General features: G+C 41.5%; 1 protein-coding gene across 16 annotated transcripts in view; it reads left to right on the top strand.

The window, feature by feature from the left end:
• The window catches only part of NLRP7 (NLR family pyrin domain containing 7), a 182347-nt gene that overhangs the window by 16512 nt on the left and 147732 nt on the right, over positions 1–18103 (top strand). For all 16 annotated transcript variants that reach the window (XM_079906907.1, XM_079906899.1, XM_079906897.1 and 13 more), the window contains 4 exons: positions 6302–6472; positions 8674–8844; positions 9150–9320; positions 10865–11032. In XM_079906907.1, coding sequence (XP_079763033.1) covers positions 6302–6472; positions 8674–8844; positions 9150–9320; positions 10865–11032 — 681 coding nt within the window. The remainder of the gene's footprint in view (positions 1–6301; positions 6473–8673; positions 8845–9149; positions 9321–10864; positions 11033–18103) is intronic.

Here is an 18103-nt window from a genome sequence, read left to right as displayed (position 1 = left end):
TTGTTATTGAGCTGCATGAGCTGCTTGTAAATTTGAGATTAATCCTTTGTCAGTTGCTTTATTTGCAAATATTTTCTCCCATTATGAGGGTTGTCTTGGTCTTGTTTATGGTTTCCTTTGCTGTGCAAAAGCTTTTAAGTTTCATTAGGTTCCATTTGTTTATTTTTGCTTTTATTTCCATTTCTCTAGCAGGTGTGTCAAAAAGGATCTTGCTGTGATTTATGTCGCAGAGTGTTCTGCCTATGTTTTCCTCTAAGAGTTTTATAGTGTCTGGCCTTACATTTAGGCCTTTAATCCATTTTTTTAAAAATCCATTTTGATTTTATTTTTGTGTATGGTGTTAGGGAGTGTTCTAATTTCATACTTTTACATGTACCTATCCAGTTTTCCCAGCACAACTTATTGAAGAGGATGTCTTTTCTCCACTGTATATTCTTGCCTCCTTTATCAAAGATAAGGTGACCATATGTGCATGGGTTTATCTCTGGGCTTTCTGTCCTGTTCCATTGATCTATATTTCTGTTTTTGTGCCAGTACCATACTGTCTTGATTACTGTAGCTTTGTAGTGTAGTCTGAAGTCAGGGAGCCTGATTCCTCCAGCTCCATTTTTCGTTCTCAAGATTGCTTTGGCTATTCGGGGTCTTTTGCGTTTCCATACAAATTGTGAAATTTTTTGTTCTAGTTCTATAAAAAAATGCCAGTGGCAGTTTGATAGGGATTGCATTGAATCTGTAGATTGCTTTGGGTAGTAGAGCCATTTTCACAATGTTGATTCTTCCAATCCAAGAACATGGTATATCTCTCCATCTATTTGTATCATCTTTAATTTCTTTCATCAGTGTCTTATAATTTTATGCATACAGGTCTTTTGTCTCCTTAGGTAGGTTTATTCCTAGATATTTTATTCTTTTTGTTGCAGTGGTAAATGGGAGTGTTTCCTTAATTTCACTTTCAGATTTTTCATCATTAGTGTGTAAGAATGCCAGAGATTTCTGTGCATTAATTTTGTATCCTGCTACTTTACCAAATTCACTGATTAGCTCTAGTAGTTTTCTGGTAGCATCTTTAGGATTCTCTATGTATAGTATCATGTCATCTGCAAACAGTGACAGCTTTACTTCTTTTCCGATTTGGATTCCTTTTATTTCTTTTTCTTCTCTGATTGCTGTGGCTAGAACTTCCAAAACTATGTTGAATAAGAGTGGTGAGAGTGGGCAACCTTGTGTCGTTCCTGATCTTAGTGGAAATGGTTTCAGTTTTTCACCATTGAGGACGATGTTGGCTGTGGGTTTGTCATACATGGCCTTTATTATGTTGAGGAAAGTTCCCTCTATGCCTACTTTCTGCAGGGTTTTTATCATAAATGGGTGTTGAATTTTGTTGAAAGCTTTCTCTGCATCTATTGAGATGATCATATGGTTTTTCTCCTTCAATTGGTTAATATGGTGTATCACGTTGATTGATTTGCGTATATTGAAGATTCCTTGCATTCCTGGAATAAACCCCACTTGATCATGGTGTATGATCCTTTTCATGTGCTGTTGGATTCTGTTTGCTAGTATTTTGTTGAGGATTTTTGCATCTATGTTCATCAGTGATATTGGCCTGTAGTTTTCTTTTTTTGTGTATATGTCTGTTTTTTTGTGCCCGTACCATGCTATTTTGATTACTGTAGCTTTGTAGTATTGTCTGAAGTCTGGGATGGTTATGCCTCCTGATTTTTCTTTTTCCTCAGGATTGCTCTGGAAATTCTGGGTCCTTTGTGGTTCTGCGTAAATTTTAGGATTATTTGTTCTAATTCTGTGAAAAGTGTCATGGATAATTTGATAGTGATCGCATTGAATCTGTAGATTGCTTTGGGTAGTATGGCCAATTTAGCTATATTAATTCTTCAAATCCAAGAGCATGGGGTATCTTTCCATTTCTTTGAATCGTCTTCAGTTTCCTTTATTAATGTTTTGTAGATCTCAGCATATATGTCTTTCACCTCCTTGGTGAGGTTTATTTCTAAGTATTTTACTTTTTAAATGTGATTTAAAAAGGGATTGTTTGTTTACATTTGTTTACATTTCATTGTTAGTGTAAAAAAATGCAACCGATTTCTGTATGTTAATCTTGTATCATGCTACCTTGCTGAATTTGTTGATCAGTTCTAGTAGTTTTTGTGTGGAGTCTTTAGGGTTTTTTTTATATATAGTATGTCATCCTCATGTAGTGACAATTTTACCTCTTCCCTTCCAATTTGGATTACTTTTATTTCTTTTTCTTGTCTGATTTCTGTGGCTAGGACTCCCAATACTATGTTGAATAGAAGTGAGAGTGGGCATCCTATTCTTGTTTCAGATTTTAGTGGAAAGGGTTTCAGCTTTTCACCATTGAGTATTATATTGACGGTGGGTTTGTTATAAATAGCTTTTATTATGTTGAGATGTTTCCTCTATACCCACTTTTGTAAGTTTTTATCATGAATGGGTGTTGAATTTTATCAAATGCTTTTTCTGCATCTATTGAGATGATTATGTGTTTTTTGTCTTTTCTTTTGTTGATGTGGTGTATCACATTGATTTTGCATATGTTGAATGATCCTTGTGACCCTGGGATGAATTTAACTTGGTTGTGGTGTATGACCTTTTTTATGTGTTGTTGGATTTGGTTTGCTAATATTTTGAGAATGTTTGCATCCATATTCATCAAAGATATTGGCCTGTAATTTTCGTTTTTTTGGTGGTGTCTGTGTCTGGTTTTGGTATCAGGGTGATTGTGGCTTCATAGAATGTCTTTGGGAGTGTTCCTTCCTCTTCATTCTTTTGGAAGAGTTTGAGAAGGATCGATGTAAGTTCTTCTTCGTTAGTTCGGTAGAATTCACCTGTGGAGCCATCTGGTCATGGACTTGTGTTTGTAGGGAGTTTTAAAAATTACGGATTCTATTTCACTTCTAGTGATCAGTTTGTTCAAATTATCTATTTCTTTTTGATTCAGTTTTGGTGGGCTGTATGTTTCTAGAAACTTGTCTGTTTCTTCTAGGTTATCAAATTTGTTGGCATATAATTGTTCCTAGCATTCTCTATGTTGTTTTGTATTTCTGCAGTATCAGTTGTGATTTCTCATCTTTCATTTCTTTTGTTTATTTGGGTCTTCTCTTTTCTTCTTGGTAAGCCTGGCCAGAGGTTTGTCAATGTTGTTTACTCCTTCAGAGAACCAACTCTTGGTTTTATTGATTTTTTTCTATTTTTTAATCTCTATTTTATTTATTTCCTCTCTGATCTTTATTTCCTTCCTTCTGCTGATTTTAGGTTAGGTTTTGTTCTTTTTTTCTAATTCTTTTAGATGGTGGGTTAGGTTGTTTATTTTAGATTTAGCTTGTTTCTTGAAGGCCTGTATCACTATAAACTTCCCTCTAAGAACTGCTTTTGCAGGTTTTTTTTTTTTTTGCAGTACGCGGGCCTCTCACTGTTGTGGCCTCTCCCGTTGCGGAGCACAGGCTCTGGACGTGCAGGCTCAGCAGCCATGGCTTACGGGCCTAGCCGCTCCGCGGCATGTGGGATCTTCCTGGACTGGGGCACGAACCCGTGTCCCCTGCACCAGCAGGCGGACTCTCAACCACTGCGCCACCAGGGAAGCCCTTGCAGGGTTGTTTTCATTGTCATTTGTCTCAGGTATTTAAAAATTTCTTCTTTGATTTCATCATTGACCAATTGGTTTTTTTAGTAGCAACTTGTTTATTCTCCATGTAATTGTTTTTTCTTGTTTCTTTTTCTGTTGTTGATTTCTACTTTCATGCCTTTGTGGTCAGAAAAGATGCTTGAAATAATTTCTGTACTCTTAAATGTGTTGGCTTCTTTTGTGCCCTAGTATGTGGTCAATCCTAGAGACTGTTCCATGTGTACTTGAAAAGAATGTGTATTCTGTTTTTTGGGGGAGGGGGATGTAATGCCCTGAAAATATCAATTAAGTCTAACTCTTCTATTGTATCATTTAGGATCTCTGTTGCTTTATTGATTCTCTGTCTAGAAAATCTGTCCATTGATGTCACTGTGGTGTTAAAGTCTCCTACTGTTATTGTATTCCCGTCAATTTCTCCCTTTATGTCTGTTATTATTTGTTGTATGTATTTGGGCACTCGTATATTGGGTACATATATGTTGATGAGTATAATAGCTTTTTCTTGCAGTGATCCTTTTATCATTATATAGGGTCCTTTATCTTTCTTTATAGCCTTTGTTTTAAAGTCTGTTTTGTCTGAGTACTGCTACCCTTGCTTTCTTGTCATTTCTGTTTGCATGAAACATCTTTTTCCATCCCCTCACTTTGAATCTATGTATGTCCTTTGCCCTTAAGTGGGTCTCTCATAGGCAGTGTATTGTAGGCTCTTGTTTTCATCCAATCTGCCACTCTGTGTTTTTTTTTAAAGGATAGTTATCTTTTTTAAAAAAATTAATTTATTTTTGGCTGCGTTGGGTCTTTGTTGCTGCGTGCGGGCTTCTCATTGCGGTGGTTTCTCTTGTTGCAGAGTGTGGGCTTCAGTAATTGTGGCATGTGGGCTCAGTAGTTGTGGCTCACGGGCTCTAGAGCACAGGCTTAGTAGTTGTGGTGCATGGGCTTAGTTGCTCCATGGCATGTGGGATGCTCCCAGACCAGGGCTTGAACCCGTCTCCCCTGTATTGGCAGGCGAATTCTTAACTGCTGAGCCATCAGGGAAGCCCCCACTCTGTGTTTTTGATTGGAACATTTAGTCCCTTGACACTTAAGGTAATTATTAATAGATTTGTATTTATTGCCATTTTAAACCTTGTTTTCCCATTGATTTTGTATTTCTTCTTTGTCCCTTCCTTTTTCTTTTTGTCTTTCCTTTTGTGGTTTGATTTTCTTTTGTATTATACTTGTGGTCTCTGTTTGGTTTTTATGAAAAATATGGAATGCTTCACAAATTTGCTTGTCATCCTTGCACCGGGGTTATGCTAATCTTCTCTGTATCATTCCAATTTTAGTATAGGTACTACTGAAGTGAACACCAAACAACTCTTTTTTTTTTTTTTTTGCGGTACGCGGGCCTCTCACTGTTGTGGCCTCTCCCGTTGCGGAGCACAGACTCCAGACGCACAGGCTCAGAGGCCATGGCTCATGGGCCCAGCGGCTCCGCGGCATGTGGGATCTTCCCGGACCGGGGCATGAACCCGTGTCCCCTGCATTGGCAGGCGGACTCTCAACCACTGCACTACCAGGGAAGCCCAACAGCTCTTAATGGTACTTACTTTTAAGGAGTCTGTAATTTATTTGCTAACTTATAAACCACAACTTACTGTAGCCTAAATGAAAACTGCTTTGTGGAAATGCAAATGACTACATGGGGATAAAGTAGGAAGTGATTTATTCTTACTGGAAAAAGTCAGACATTGAGGAGGAGGGAAAGTTGTATGTGAACTGAATGTTGAAAGAAATAAAGGATAAAATGTTGTCTGAGAGGAAGAAAATTTTCTCTATACTTCTAGGTTCTGGCTGGTGTAAAAGTGAATTTGACATGAGACAGATTAACAGGAGAAAATCAAACATTTAATAGCATGTGTACATGGGAGAGACCCAGAAAAATTGAGTAACTACCCCAATGGCTGAAATCTTCACATTAAATACTACCTTCAGCTAAAGATGATAGAGGATGTTGGGGGTAGTTGTTTGAGACTTCAGAGGAAAGGAAGGCAATTCACATGGGGATGGAAAAGCAAATGTTTTCTAAACAAATGTTTGCTGGGACTTGCAGAGACAATGGGACACAGGGTGCGCTCTGATCTCTAAGAGTTGACCCTGCCACACCTAGCCCATATTCTTTGCAGAGATCTCTGGTGATAGCTCTGTTCCTGTAACAGTCCCTCTGTCTAAATTATTCAGGAAGTTAGGGGAAAGGTCAAAGTCTCTTCCTGAGCATTTTCAGCCTTGATTGTTTTCACCGTGAAATAATATTCATGTCAAAGAGACATTTTGTAGGGGAGCAAAATGTGTCACCCCAATACAAAAAATAAGGATGGGGATATTTTCTCTGAAGATCGGCGTGAGCAAAGACAAGGGTGTATCAAGCCCTTTGCCATCCAATTCCATCTTCCTTCCCATCACCATATACTACATCTGTTGGTAGTCTGTCCTCCTCTATCCAGCTATCGCTCGGTTGACTCGTCCTTCGGTTCAGCGTACCAGGCCAGCTCGCCACCCCTGTCTTGACTTGTGACCTCTCATCCCACTGTGTGTTCTCGGCACCCACCATCTACAGCACTCAAGATGGACTGAATCCCTTCTTTTTATTTTCCCTAGGATTAAGAACGTCTCCCCTGCCGATGCTTATCGGGACTTCTGTCTGGCTTTCATTGGGAAGAAGACTCTGACACATCTGGTTCTGGAAGGCAGTGTCCACGGTGATGAGATGCTGTTGCTGCTATTGTGTGAGATCCTGAAACATCCAAGATGTAACCTGCAGTATCTGAAGTAGGTCTCCTGTCATTGCTGTTCTCAGCATGGGAAGGATGCTGTGAGCTCTGTAAACAAGAAAGAAGAGGGTGGCCACCCTGATTGGGTACCACGTTAAACAGGGGAACATATTCTCACATAGAATATGGATGGCATGTCAGCCTATAGTCTTTCCCCAGCCAGCTAGCCTTCTGCATTGAATGATGAGTCCTGAATGCAAGGAAACACTCAGAATTTTGTGTCATCTTCTAGCTTAGGGACATGGCATCTCAGATTGCATGTTACCTACCTGTTGTGATTCAGAGTAGCCGTCAGCCTTAATTGGTCACTCAGTGATGCTGTAGAAACATCGAGCATTCTGGTTCCTGGTAGCTCACTGGTTTGACAGATTCCCTTATCCTCCATGAGATCTCGTAACGAGTGCTCTGATTATCATCACCCGTCGTTAGGGTGCCATTCCCCCCCCCAACTTAGTTGAGTAGCAACGTGAGGTACTGGCTAGTGACACAGGTTTTTGGATTTGGGAACCTTGCTTTGACCTTTGTGACCTGTATGATGTTGAGCTGTCCCCTCATCCATGATATGGGGTTTTGAGGATTGAATGAAACATGGGATGTGGACTGCTTTGCATAGGCACCAGGCACAGCTGTCAGCTCTTACCATTACGGATGATTCCTGATGGTGCTGTCTTTCATTAAATTAGAAAAAGCATCTGTTACTCTGAAGTGTGTTTTTGTTTGTTTGTTTCTTTAGATTTTTATTCAAACAAGTAGAGTTGACGCAAAGGAGTCTTGAGAAATGTGGGTAGTGAAATAACAATTGAAAGTACACGTTTGAAGCATGATATAAAAAAATCAGATTACAGACTTAAATTTAGTGTTGGTGTGTTTTATAAAATCTCAAATTTATAGAAAACATGCGTTTTGAAATCCTTGAGGAAATTATACTTCATAATTCGTGGCAAAGATGTTTACTAGTTGACATAGTATAAAAGTAAATGTTTACTCTGAAGCTGTGATAAATGACGTTTCTCAGTGGATATACCGAAGCTCCAGAGTGACAAATGGCTGGTGCAGAATCTCCTGGTTTTTGCTCATTGATTTGAGACACTTTACATTCTACCTTGTATTGAAATTACGTAAACCTATAGTGTCCTTGTTACGGGTTAAGCTTTGAGGGAAGAAAGGTACTGATCTTAAGAACTCCAGTTTTGCTTGTGACGTACATTCTAATAGGTAGAGTATATGGATTGATTATATCCTTTATTTGCATGGCGCACAGTATCCTCTCTCCCCAAAGAACAGATGGAGGGAAAAAAGAATATTAAAAAGTTTAACTAACTGGTGAATATTTTGAACATTAGGGGCAGAGCCATTATTCAAACAAGCTTGTCCTGGAGTCCTGTCCTCTGATTTGTGTCTACAAGAGCAGCTGAGTTTCCAACCCAGTATAATGGATTGCCTCAGCGTTCTCTAAAATAGCTGTACCACATTCGTATTTCCGTCAACAGAAGGAGTTTGCAGTTATTCTTGTTCTTGCAACCCAAACTCAAACTTGGGACATGGCTGCCTAAGTGTCAAATTGTATCTCCTTGTTTTAATTAACATATTCCCTAATAACTTATGAAATGGAACATTTTGAGTTTCAGGCATCAATTTTTTTAAAAAAGATTTTTTTTTTGATGTGGACCATTTTAAAAGTCTTTATTGAATTTGTTACACTATTGCTTCTGTTTTATGTTTTGGTTTTTTGGCCCCGAGGCATGTGGGATCTTAGCTCCCCGACCAGGGATCGAACCCGCACCATCTGCATTGGAAGGCAAAGTCTTAACCAGTGGACCATCAGGGAAGTCCCCAGGCATCAAATTTTTTTTTTCAATAGAATCACATTTAAATTTAAGTGGGATTGGGATAGACTCAGGTCAGGGAAAGTGATATAAAAAGTGGGGTTTGAGAAATAGGCCATGTTGGTGAAACTTCACACAGAATTGTATTACTGATTTTTATTTTCCTCTTAGAGATGAGGCTGGATGATGATCAAATGGCCACAGAGATACTTGAAGAAGCAAAGGAGATCAGTTCTCTAATAGTTCAGGCCAGGGTTTGACGCATGTTGGAGTAGAATGACACGAGAATCAAGGATACAGTCTCCAAGCATAATTAGCTGACAGGGTCTCTTTGTCCTCCCAGAAGAATGACTTTCCCCCATTTATCCCGCAGGTTGGGTTCTTGTTCTGACACCCCTCAGCGGTGGGCTGATTTCTCCTCGGCCCTCAAAATCAACCAGTCCCTGAAATGCCTGGATCTCACAGCCAGTGAGTTTCCGGATGAGGGTGTCAAGTTGCTGTGTTCGACTCTGAGACACCCAATGTGTTTCCTGCAGAAATTGTCGTAAGTCTCTCCTCTCCTCCCATGAAACATCTTCATTTTAGGTCTGGGGCCACACAGAGAAGAGCAGTGGGAAGACCAGACTTACAGGGCAAACCCTATGGGACCTCTTACAGATGGAGACCCCTGGTGCCCATTTTGGCCCCAGGTAGATGAGGCATGCATTTTTGCTTGCCCTCGTCTCATTTCTGGTCCTTCAGGCTTTGATCACCAGCACAGGATAGAGAGGGTGGGACTTGCATTAAGGGCTGTCAGCTGGGAAGTTTGGACTTTGGAAATGTCTTACCACTTACGTGGTGCTTTTGCAGGTTGGAAAACTGTCACCTTACAGAAGCCTGTTGCGAGGAGCTGTCTTCTGCTTTGATTGTCAACCAGAGGCTGACCCACCTGTGCTTGGCCAAAAACAACCTTGGCGTTGGCGGGGTGAAAATTCTGTGTGAGGGCTTGAGTTACCCCGAATGTCAACTACAGACCTTGGTGTAAGTCCCTGCTGGCTTGTGTGTGTGTGTGTGTGTGTATGTGTGTGTGCATGTGTGTATATTGTATGTACATTCGCACACCTGGATTCAAGTAGGACAGAAACAAGAGTACTTAATAATTCCACTTGAATGAAACCAGCAAGATTCTGGTGGAAATTAGGGAAAGAACAGTTAGAAACAGATGTTAATGTTTGCATGTCTTTTAAGAGTAAGGTTGACCTTCCAGCCTCTTCCTATTCTGAGAATTTGAGATAAGCAGCTGGTTCTCAGGTCCGATGTTCTGTGTATATTCTGAAAATTCACATGACATCTTCCAGCAGATGGGAGTGGATTGAGTTATATAGTAGGGTTCGAGACCGGAGAGGAAGCCAGGTATTCAATTTATAGTCGCAGAGATAGAAATACTGCTTCAACAGTATTCATTAGAAGAATATAAAATTTTCCATATGATGTCACTACATAGACTGCTCTGTTTTACAGAGTTGATTTAGGCATCTCAACAACAACAAACATCTGATGCTTATAAGCGCTTATTGTGTATCGGGTACTCTACTAAATTTTGAGACTTTTTAGTCCTTACAACCACAAGCAATAGTTACCTTTGTTTCAATTTTGCCAATTAGCTAATTAGAACACCAAAGTTTAACCACTTAGTGTGCCTATGGTCACATCTGTGTAGTGGGTATGAAGCCCCCTCTATAAACTGAGGTATCAATGATCGTTACCTTAAATACATAAAGGCAATGTTTGACCAAACCTCCAGTTTGTAGGCTGTCGAAACTTAATTTTAGATTTTGTTTTAACTTCTCTCCCCAAGCGCCCTAGATTCATGGTTTTCAGGTGTCACATCATACAAAGCATGGCGTCTTTTGGTCCAGTTATCATCCACCTGCTGTTTGTCATGTCACTTCAGGCTCTACAGCCTCTGTCGCTGTTATGCCGTACGTGGGGCACAAGGCTTTTTAGGGATGATTGCAGGTCCACCTGCCTAACTGTACCATGGGAACATCCTTCTCTATGGTCAGGAGGCGTTGTAGGAGTCTAAGCTTGGAGGAGTCTGCAGTGTTTAAATTAGAGACATAGCCACTCGTATCATGAATGTTGTGCATTTGATGTACCACAGTTATGCTGGGACAATTAAATACAGGACTTGAGATAAAACATAAGACAGGGAGAATGGAATCCCAATGACCTAACCGTGCAGAAAATAAGTGAGGCCTCAGATCCAGTCTCAGGTCTGTCTGAATCCAGAGCCCTTCACCTATGTGATATTGCTATCATGCTAGGAAAACCTGTATCTTAGGAGATGCGTGTCTGTTTCTCCGTAATAAAAGGTGGCAGACAGAGGCCAGTTTAACACTCTACCATCTAGGCAGGGTAGACATAATGTAATCATCATTCCATGTGTTTTATGTTTTTATGTAGCCTACCTGAAAGCATATGGCTCAAGGTAGCATATAAGTGATGCTGGAAGTAACAGCTATTTCACAGGATGTGTGTCACAGAGGGATAATAGACTTCTCTTCATATGACTGTAATTGTAGGTTGTGTCATTGCAACATAAACAGACATGGCTGCAAATACATCTCAAAGCTTCTCCAAGGAGACTCCAGCCTAACAGACTTGGACCTGGGTTTCAACCCCATAGCCACTGGATTGTGCTTTCTCTGTGAAGCTTTGAAGAAACCAAACTGTAACCTGAAATGTCTAGGGTAAGTTGCTTTCTTCATTTTAAAGATGTTTTGGAAATATTTAATCTTTCGGAGATTTTGGAATACAAACTGCGATAATCTCACTTTGTCCAGTTTTAGGAGAGAAATTGAATACAGGTAACTGGGTGTTTACAAAGTTGATCAGAGGGCCAGAGGGAGTGGTTTTAAGCGGGAAGAGCCTCCAGTGAAGTAGACCTCAGGATCACACTGCGTCTGGTGGGGTCCAGTGATCAGGACACAGTGGGCCTCCCCCAGTTCAATACCCGGGGAACCGTAGATGGATACCACCCTCAGGATAGGCAGTGGCCCCAACAGGATGGCGAGCTTTGAATCACTTCTCTCTTCCAAGCCTGTCAAACGTATCTCATTGACGCAACCTGCTTTGCAACCAGAAGCCTACTGGGAAGAGAATCTGGGTTGTATAAATGTAAAGACTTCCCGAGCCTTGAGCAGAGAGCCCGCTAGGATATACGGTGGTTTTGTTTACTATCCTGGCATCTTGGCTGTACCTGGGGAACTTAAAATTCTTGATGGTCACGCTTCCCCCAGATGAACTCAATCTTGGAGGAAGTGGAGCCCAGGTAGCAGAATTTTTAAGGATATTCTGGTTGGTTCTAATACTCAGTCAAGTCTGAGCTCCTCTGAAGTAGAAGTTGGAGAGGAAAATCCAAGGTATCCACAGATGGGAACTCATCTCTCTGGATCAGTGAACACGAGCCCAGCACCATAGCGAAGGCATTGAACAGGGGCTTTGACATCAGAAGCTGGTTCAGATCCCATCTGATATTAATTAGCTGTGACTTAGGACATTTAACTCTTCCCTTACAGAATGGGCAAGTCTTCTCTATGACCCATCCTGATAACAGCACAATTAATGCATTGGGTGAATTACTTTGTAAACGCATCAGCCTCATTGTACACATTTTTTTTTTTTTTTTTTGCGGTACGCGGGCCTCTCACGGTTGTGGCCTCGCCCGTTGCGGAGCACAGGCTCCAGACGCGCAGGCTCAGCGGCCATGGCTCACGGGCCCAGCCGCTCCGTGGCATGTGGGATCTTCCCGGACCAGGGCACGAACCCGCGTCCCCTGCGGACTCTCAACCACTGCACCACCAGGGAAGCCCTCATTGTACACGTTTTTATATGACAGCATGTGAATCCATATTTGCTACCAAGTCTCAGACCACTGTCTATGAGGGACCCCCTTCCTGTCTGTCGAACTTCATCTCATGCTTTTCTCCCCACCTTGGTGTGTACATCACTCAACTAGCCCCTCAGTTCCCAGAACCCACCCAGTTCTTTCTCTCACTGCAAGGTCTTTGTCCTTAGTGTTTTTACAAAATTTTTATTGAATATAGTTGATTTACAATCTTGTGTTTCAGGTGTACAGCAAAGTGATTCAGTTTTATATATATATTCTTTTTTGGATTCTTTTCCATTGTAGGTTTTTATAAGATGCTGAGTATACTTCCCTGTGCTATACAGTAGATCCTTGTGTGTTATCTATATTATATATAGTACCATGTATATTTTAATCCCCAACTCGTAATTTATCCCTTCCCCCACCTTTCCCCTTTGGTAAGCGTAAATTTGTTTTCTATGTCTGAGTCTATTTCTGTTTTGTAAATAAGTTCATTTGTATTTCGTGGGTTTTTCTTTTTCTTTTTTTTTTTTTTTTTTGACTACAGCATACAGACCCTGGAGTTTGCAGGGCTGTCTGCCAATACTCCTCACCTTAGTTATTTTGGGGGAGAACAAGCTAGTTTTGATAGTTCAGAGGTCTTCTGACTGTCCTATTGCAGCATGATCTGTTCTCTATAACAAATAATAAATTGACTCTAGTATTGTCCTGCCCAGTCACCAGAACTATACATTTTTAAACACTTATTTTTATGGAGAGGGAAATGCACACGGCGTAAATGAACCACTGTACACTCAGTAAACAGCTCAGTGGCGCTGACTGTACTTGTGTAACCACTGCCACTGTCCAGTTCTAGAACTTTCTCACCATCCCCAGTGGAGAACTCTATTCCCACGAAGCAGTCACTCTCCATTCCCTTCCACTCCTGGCAACCACAAAGGTGTTTTCGGCTCTAAAGATTAACTTATTCTCTATATTTCCTAGGTGGCTTTTTGTGTCAGGCCTCTTTCAGCTAGCGTAATATTTTCAAGGTTTTATCCACGTAGCAGGTGTAAGCATGTCATTCCTTATATGGCTACGTAATATCCCATTGTATGGATATACCATGTTTTGTTCATCCGTTTACTTGTTAATTTTATTTAGAGAGAAATTGAATCTATTTTCTGTATCTCCAGTGGCTACCATAGTGCCTGGGGCAGCACAAGGGTGGTTAGAGACTCCGCATATAGTTAGATGTGCAGGTGGTGCAGCGGTCAAGGGCATGTGGCTGAGGGGTCCTTCTGACTTGAGTTGGCTAACTAGGGTATATATAAGCTGGCATGAGCTGTATCTACCCCAAAGAGTGTCTCCCTCTGTCCTCCACCGGCAAAGACATCTTTTAGTCTAGAAGGAGCTCTGGGAAAAGGAGATAAGGAATGGAGGCCATGGTAACATAATGCATCCCTAGCTTAAATAACTAGCTGTAGCGTCTAAGAGAACACAATCCTATTCTGTTCCCTGACTCTCAGGCTCCTGCTCTTTTGTGCCTTTCATCATTTCACACATCCATTCAGACTCTCCTGAGGCGCCTCTTTCCAGATACCTACGAGATGACCGTCTACCACCCCACCACCTGTACCACTAATGCTTCATCTGGGTTACCAGCTGTCATATGGATTTTTAAATTTTTTATTGGACTAGAGTTGATTTACAATGTTGTGTTAGTTTCAGGTGTACAGCAAAGTGAGTCAGTTACACATATACATATACCCACTCGTTTTTATATTCTCTTCCCATATAGGTCATTACAGAGTTTTTTTTTTTTTTTAAAGAAGATGTTGGGGGTAGGAGTTTATTAATTTATTTATTTATTTTTGCTGTGTTGGGTCTTCATTTCTGTGCGAGGGCTTTCTCTAGTTGTGGCAAGCGGGGGCCACTCTTCATCGCGGTGCGCGGGCCTCTCGCTATTGCGGCCCCTCTTGTTGCGGAGCACAGGCTCCAGACGCGCAGGCTCAGTAGTTGTGGCTCACGGGCCTAGTTGCTCCGTGGCATGTGGGATCTTCCCAGACCAGGGCTCGAACCCGTGTCCCCTGCATTAGCAGGCAGATTCTCAACCACTGCGCCACCAGGGAAGTCCCCATTACAGAGTATTGAATAGAGTTCCCTGTGCTATTCAGTAGTTTCTTATTAATTATCTGTTTTATATATAGTGGGGTGTATGTGTCAATCCCAATCTCCCAATTTATCCCTCCCCGACACCTTTCCCCTCTGGTAACCACAAGTTTATTTTCTACATCTGTGACTCCATTTCTGTTTTGTAAATAGGTTCATTTGTACCATTTCTTTAGAGTCCACATGTAAGCGATATCATATAAAGATATCTGTCTCTGTCTGTCTGACTGACTTCACTCAGTATGTCATCTGGATTTATTGCATTATCTCTGAATGTAGTCTGCACGTTTCAGTTCTTGATTTCCCAGCGTTGGTTCTCAACCCATCACCCCCGAGGTGTCTTTCAACTTGCAAGCCAGGCCATAGCACTTGTCTTTCAAAAGACTCAAAAGCTCTTCTTATCACTGTGGATAAAATCTGAAGGTTTTATAATAGCCTACAAGATTCTCCGGGATCCTATAAATAGTTATGAGCCACTCTTTCTACTTTCCTGCTAGCTTGGCATTTCAGCTACACTGGCTTCCTTCCCCCGAATATCATAATGGTTCACTCAAAACCATTCACTCAAAATGGTTCACGTTTTCCCCCTCCTATCATCCTTGCAATGTGGCATTCACTGACCATCGCAAATCTACTTAATCCTTCTCTGTCCTATTAATCCTAATCCTGTTTATTTTGTTCTGACACTGTCATATCCCGTCTTCAATACAACGTGTCCTGATGTCACTAAAATAAGCTCCATGAAGAAAATAATTTTCATTTCTTTGCTGCTAGGTCCTCAGCAAGTAAGAGTACGCCTGGCAACACGGTAGATTGTCCATAAGAGCTCGCTTAAATGAGTGGGTTTCTGTACTTTCCCAACAGGCTCTGGGGCTGCTCCATCACCCCTTTCAGTTGCCAGGATCTCGCCTCTGCTCTTATTAGCAACCAGAGCCTAGAAACTCTGGACCTGGGCCAGAACATCTTGGGGCAGAGTGGAGTAATGGTGCTCCTGGAGGCTTTAAAACAGAAGAATGGCCCCCTAAGGACACTCAGGTTGAAGATAGACAAACCTACCGTGGAAATCCAGAAGCTGTTGAAGGATGTGAAAGAAAGCAGTCCACAGTTGACGATTGAATGCAATAATGCCAGAACAGCCAGGCCCTTATGTTGTCACTTCCTTTCCTGAAGGAAGATAACTCTCTCGCGTGTCCCCAGAGGGGGCCGTCTGATATCTCTAAGACATCTCATTAATGAAGGACGTCAAACGTTAATTACATTTGACGTTCAAATCAAAATGTAGAATTGAGCATTGGTTTCTCACCCTCCGGTTTCTGGTAAATTCCGCACAAGTCACGCACCCACTTGATGTTAAAATGTTTTCTCTCACAAGGATAATAAAAAGCAAAGCACTTTGTTTGATGCTGTACTTATTAATATGCCCAGCAGCTAACTTAGGGTGAACTTGGCTTACTTAGTCTAGGAACAAATGTTACAACGTTCCTAGATGATTACGTGGGTTTCTTCTACTTTTCTGCCCTCGTGCAGGTATTTCTTGGCCTAATATAATAGTTGCCCAGTGAGCCTACGTGATCAGTGTGGCTTGTGGTTTTGTTAATCAGTTTTATGATCTTCTAATCCAGGAGTTGGTAAGCTTTCTCTGTAAAGGGCCAGCTAGCTAAGACTGGGTTGGCCGAAAAGTTCATGTGGGTCTTTCCATAAGATGTTACGGAAAAACCCAAACAAACCTTTCGGGCTCACCCAATATTTTGGGTTTTGCAGGCTCTATGGTCTGTCATAACTACGCAGCTCTGCCATTATAGTGTGAAACAGCCAAAGACAACACATAAGGGAGTGGACGGGGCTGCATTCCAATGAACCTTTACTAAAACAGGCAACAGGCCAGGTTTGGCCCATGTGTTATGGTTTGCCAGTTCCTGTGCTGAACTGTCCTGTTATTGAGAAGCATACATCTGACCACATCACTCTTCTCTTTAAATGTTCAGTGATTCTGTGTGTACGTAATCCATACCTGTTGCTGGTAACTCGTAGAAAAGGCTGGAAAGCCAGTTCAGAACTTTAAAAAATAAAGTCACCATTTTGGTGCTAATTTCTAGGCACTGACAAAAGTGAGTAATCGCTCCTTCCTTAATATTTCCACCAAACTTAAGAGGTAGGTGATAAGACTACCTTAAGTAGTCTTATACTGATACAGGAGTCTTTATCGATAGGGAACATTATCATAAAGTCACAGCTACAGAAACAGTGGCCTGTAGTTAGTGATTCAGGTTGAAAGCTTAAACGACACAATTTGTTTTGGATTTAGGATAACGTTTTCAGTGAACTTTTCTCCCTGACACTTTTCACCTGATAACTGTAAAAACCCCAAATCTCACATTTTTAGGTGAGATGAAATGTATTCTTAAAACTTTATTCTTGGCACTTCCCTGGTGGTGCAGTGGTTAAGACCGCCTGCCAATGCAGGGGACACAGGTTCGAGCCCTGGTGCCACGGAGCAGCTAAGCCATGAGCCACAACTGTGGAGCCGGCGTGCCACAACTGTGGAGCCGGTGTGCCACAACTACTGAAGCCCATGCACCTAGAGCCCGTGCTCTGCAATAAGAGAAGCCACCGCAGTGAGAAGCCCACACACTGCAACAAAGAGTAGCCCCTGCTCACTGCAACTAGAGAAAGCCTGTGTGCAGCAACGAAGACCAAACGCAGCGGGGGGTGGGGGGGGCGGAAACCTTGAATAATTTAGCTTGTATACACTTGAAAGCTAATAGGTGTTATCCCTCAACATTTTGAAGATATTATTGCATAGGTTTTAGCTTTCGTTGTTGCTGTTGGAATATCTGCTCTGGGTCACATTGGCATTTCTTTGTAGCATTTCTCTGTAGTCAGTCACCCCTCTATTCTGGCTGTTGAGATGTTCTCTTCGATTTGTCTTTGAGTACTGACATGTTTGAGTACGGATATTCCTTTTATTTCCTATTTTTTATTTTATGCTGGGGATTCAGAACTCTGGGGAAAAATTTGGCTTTTATCTCTTTATATATTGTCTCCCATTTTCTATGTCTCATTTTACCTTTCATATCCCTTTCACATTATTCCTTCTGTGCCATATTTTTTGTGGGTTAAACATCACATTAGTTCTTTCAACCCATCAACTAGAAGATAAAGACCCCAAGTTAACGTAGATCTATGAACTCAAGTACGGAGGTAGTATGGCTTACCTTAGTTGCTCGTTGATCCCAGGAAGGACCCAGTTTCTTTCTCTGTGTTGCATTGCCATCCTTAGCAGGCCCTTATTAAGATAAATCTGCTCAAACACTCAAGGCTGCTGTGGTATTTGGGGTGACACTCAGCTGATACTAACTTAAATCAGGCTTTTGGATACCGGTGTTGAGTGGGACATGGTTAGGCAAGGATTTCAAAGGAATAGATGATGGAGGAATTGAGTATGGATCAGAAGGAGTGATCACGGTATTAGAGGTGAGGCTGACGGAGTCAAAATTCAGCGTTCTCCTTGAGTACAAAGCTCTTGGGTAGGATTTCTGTTTTCTAAAAAAGATACAGGGACTTCCCTGGTGGCACAGTGGTTAAGACTCTGCGCTCCCAATGCAGGGGGTCCGGGTTCGATCCCTGGTCAGGGAACTAGATCCTGCAACTAAGAAGTCCGCATGCCGCAACTAAGAACGGGCGAGCCGCAACTAAGGAGCCCGCCTGCTGCAACGAAGACCCAGCACAACCAAAATAAATAAATAAATATTTTAAAAAAGATACAAATATAGTCGAGAGA

The sequence above is a fragment of the Stenella coeruleoalba genome (assembly GCF_951394435.1).
Source record: "Stenella coeruleoalba genome assembly, chromosome: 20".
NCBI classification, from domain to species: Eukaryota; Metazoa; Chordata; class Mammalia; order Artiodactyla; family Delphinidae; genus Stenella; species Stenella coeruleoalba.
The sequence above is the reverse complement of the archived record's forward strand: the minus strand, read 5'-3'. Positions and strand labels throughout refer to the sequence as shown.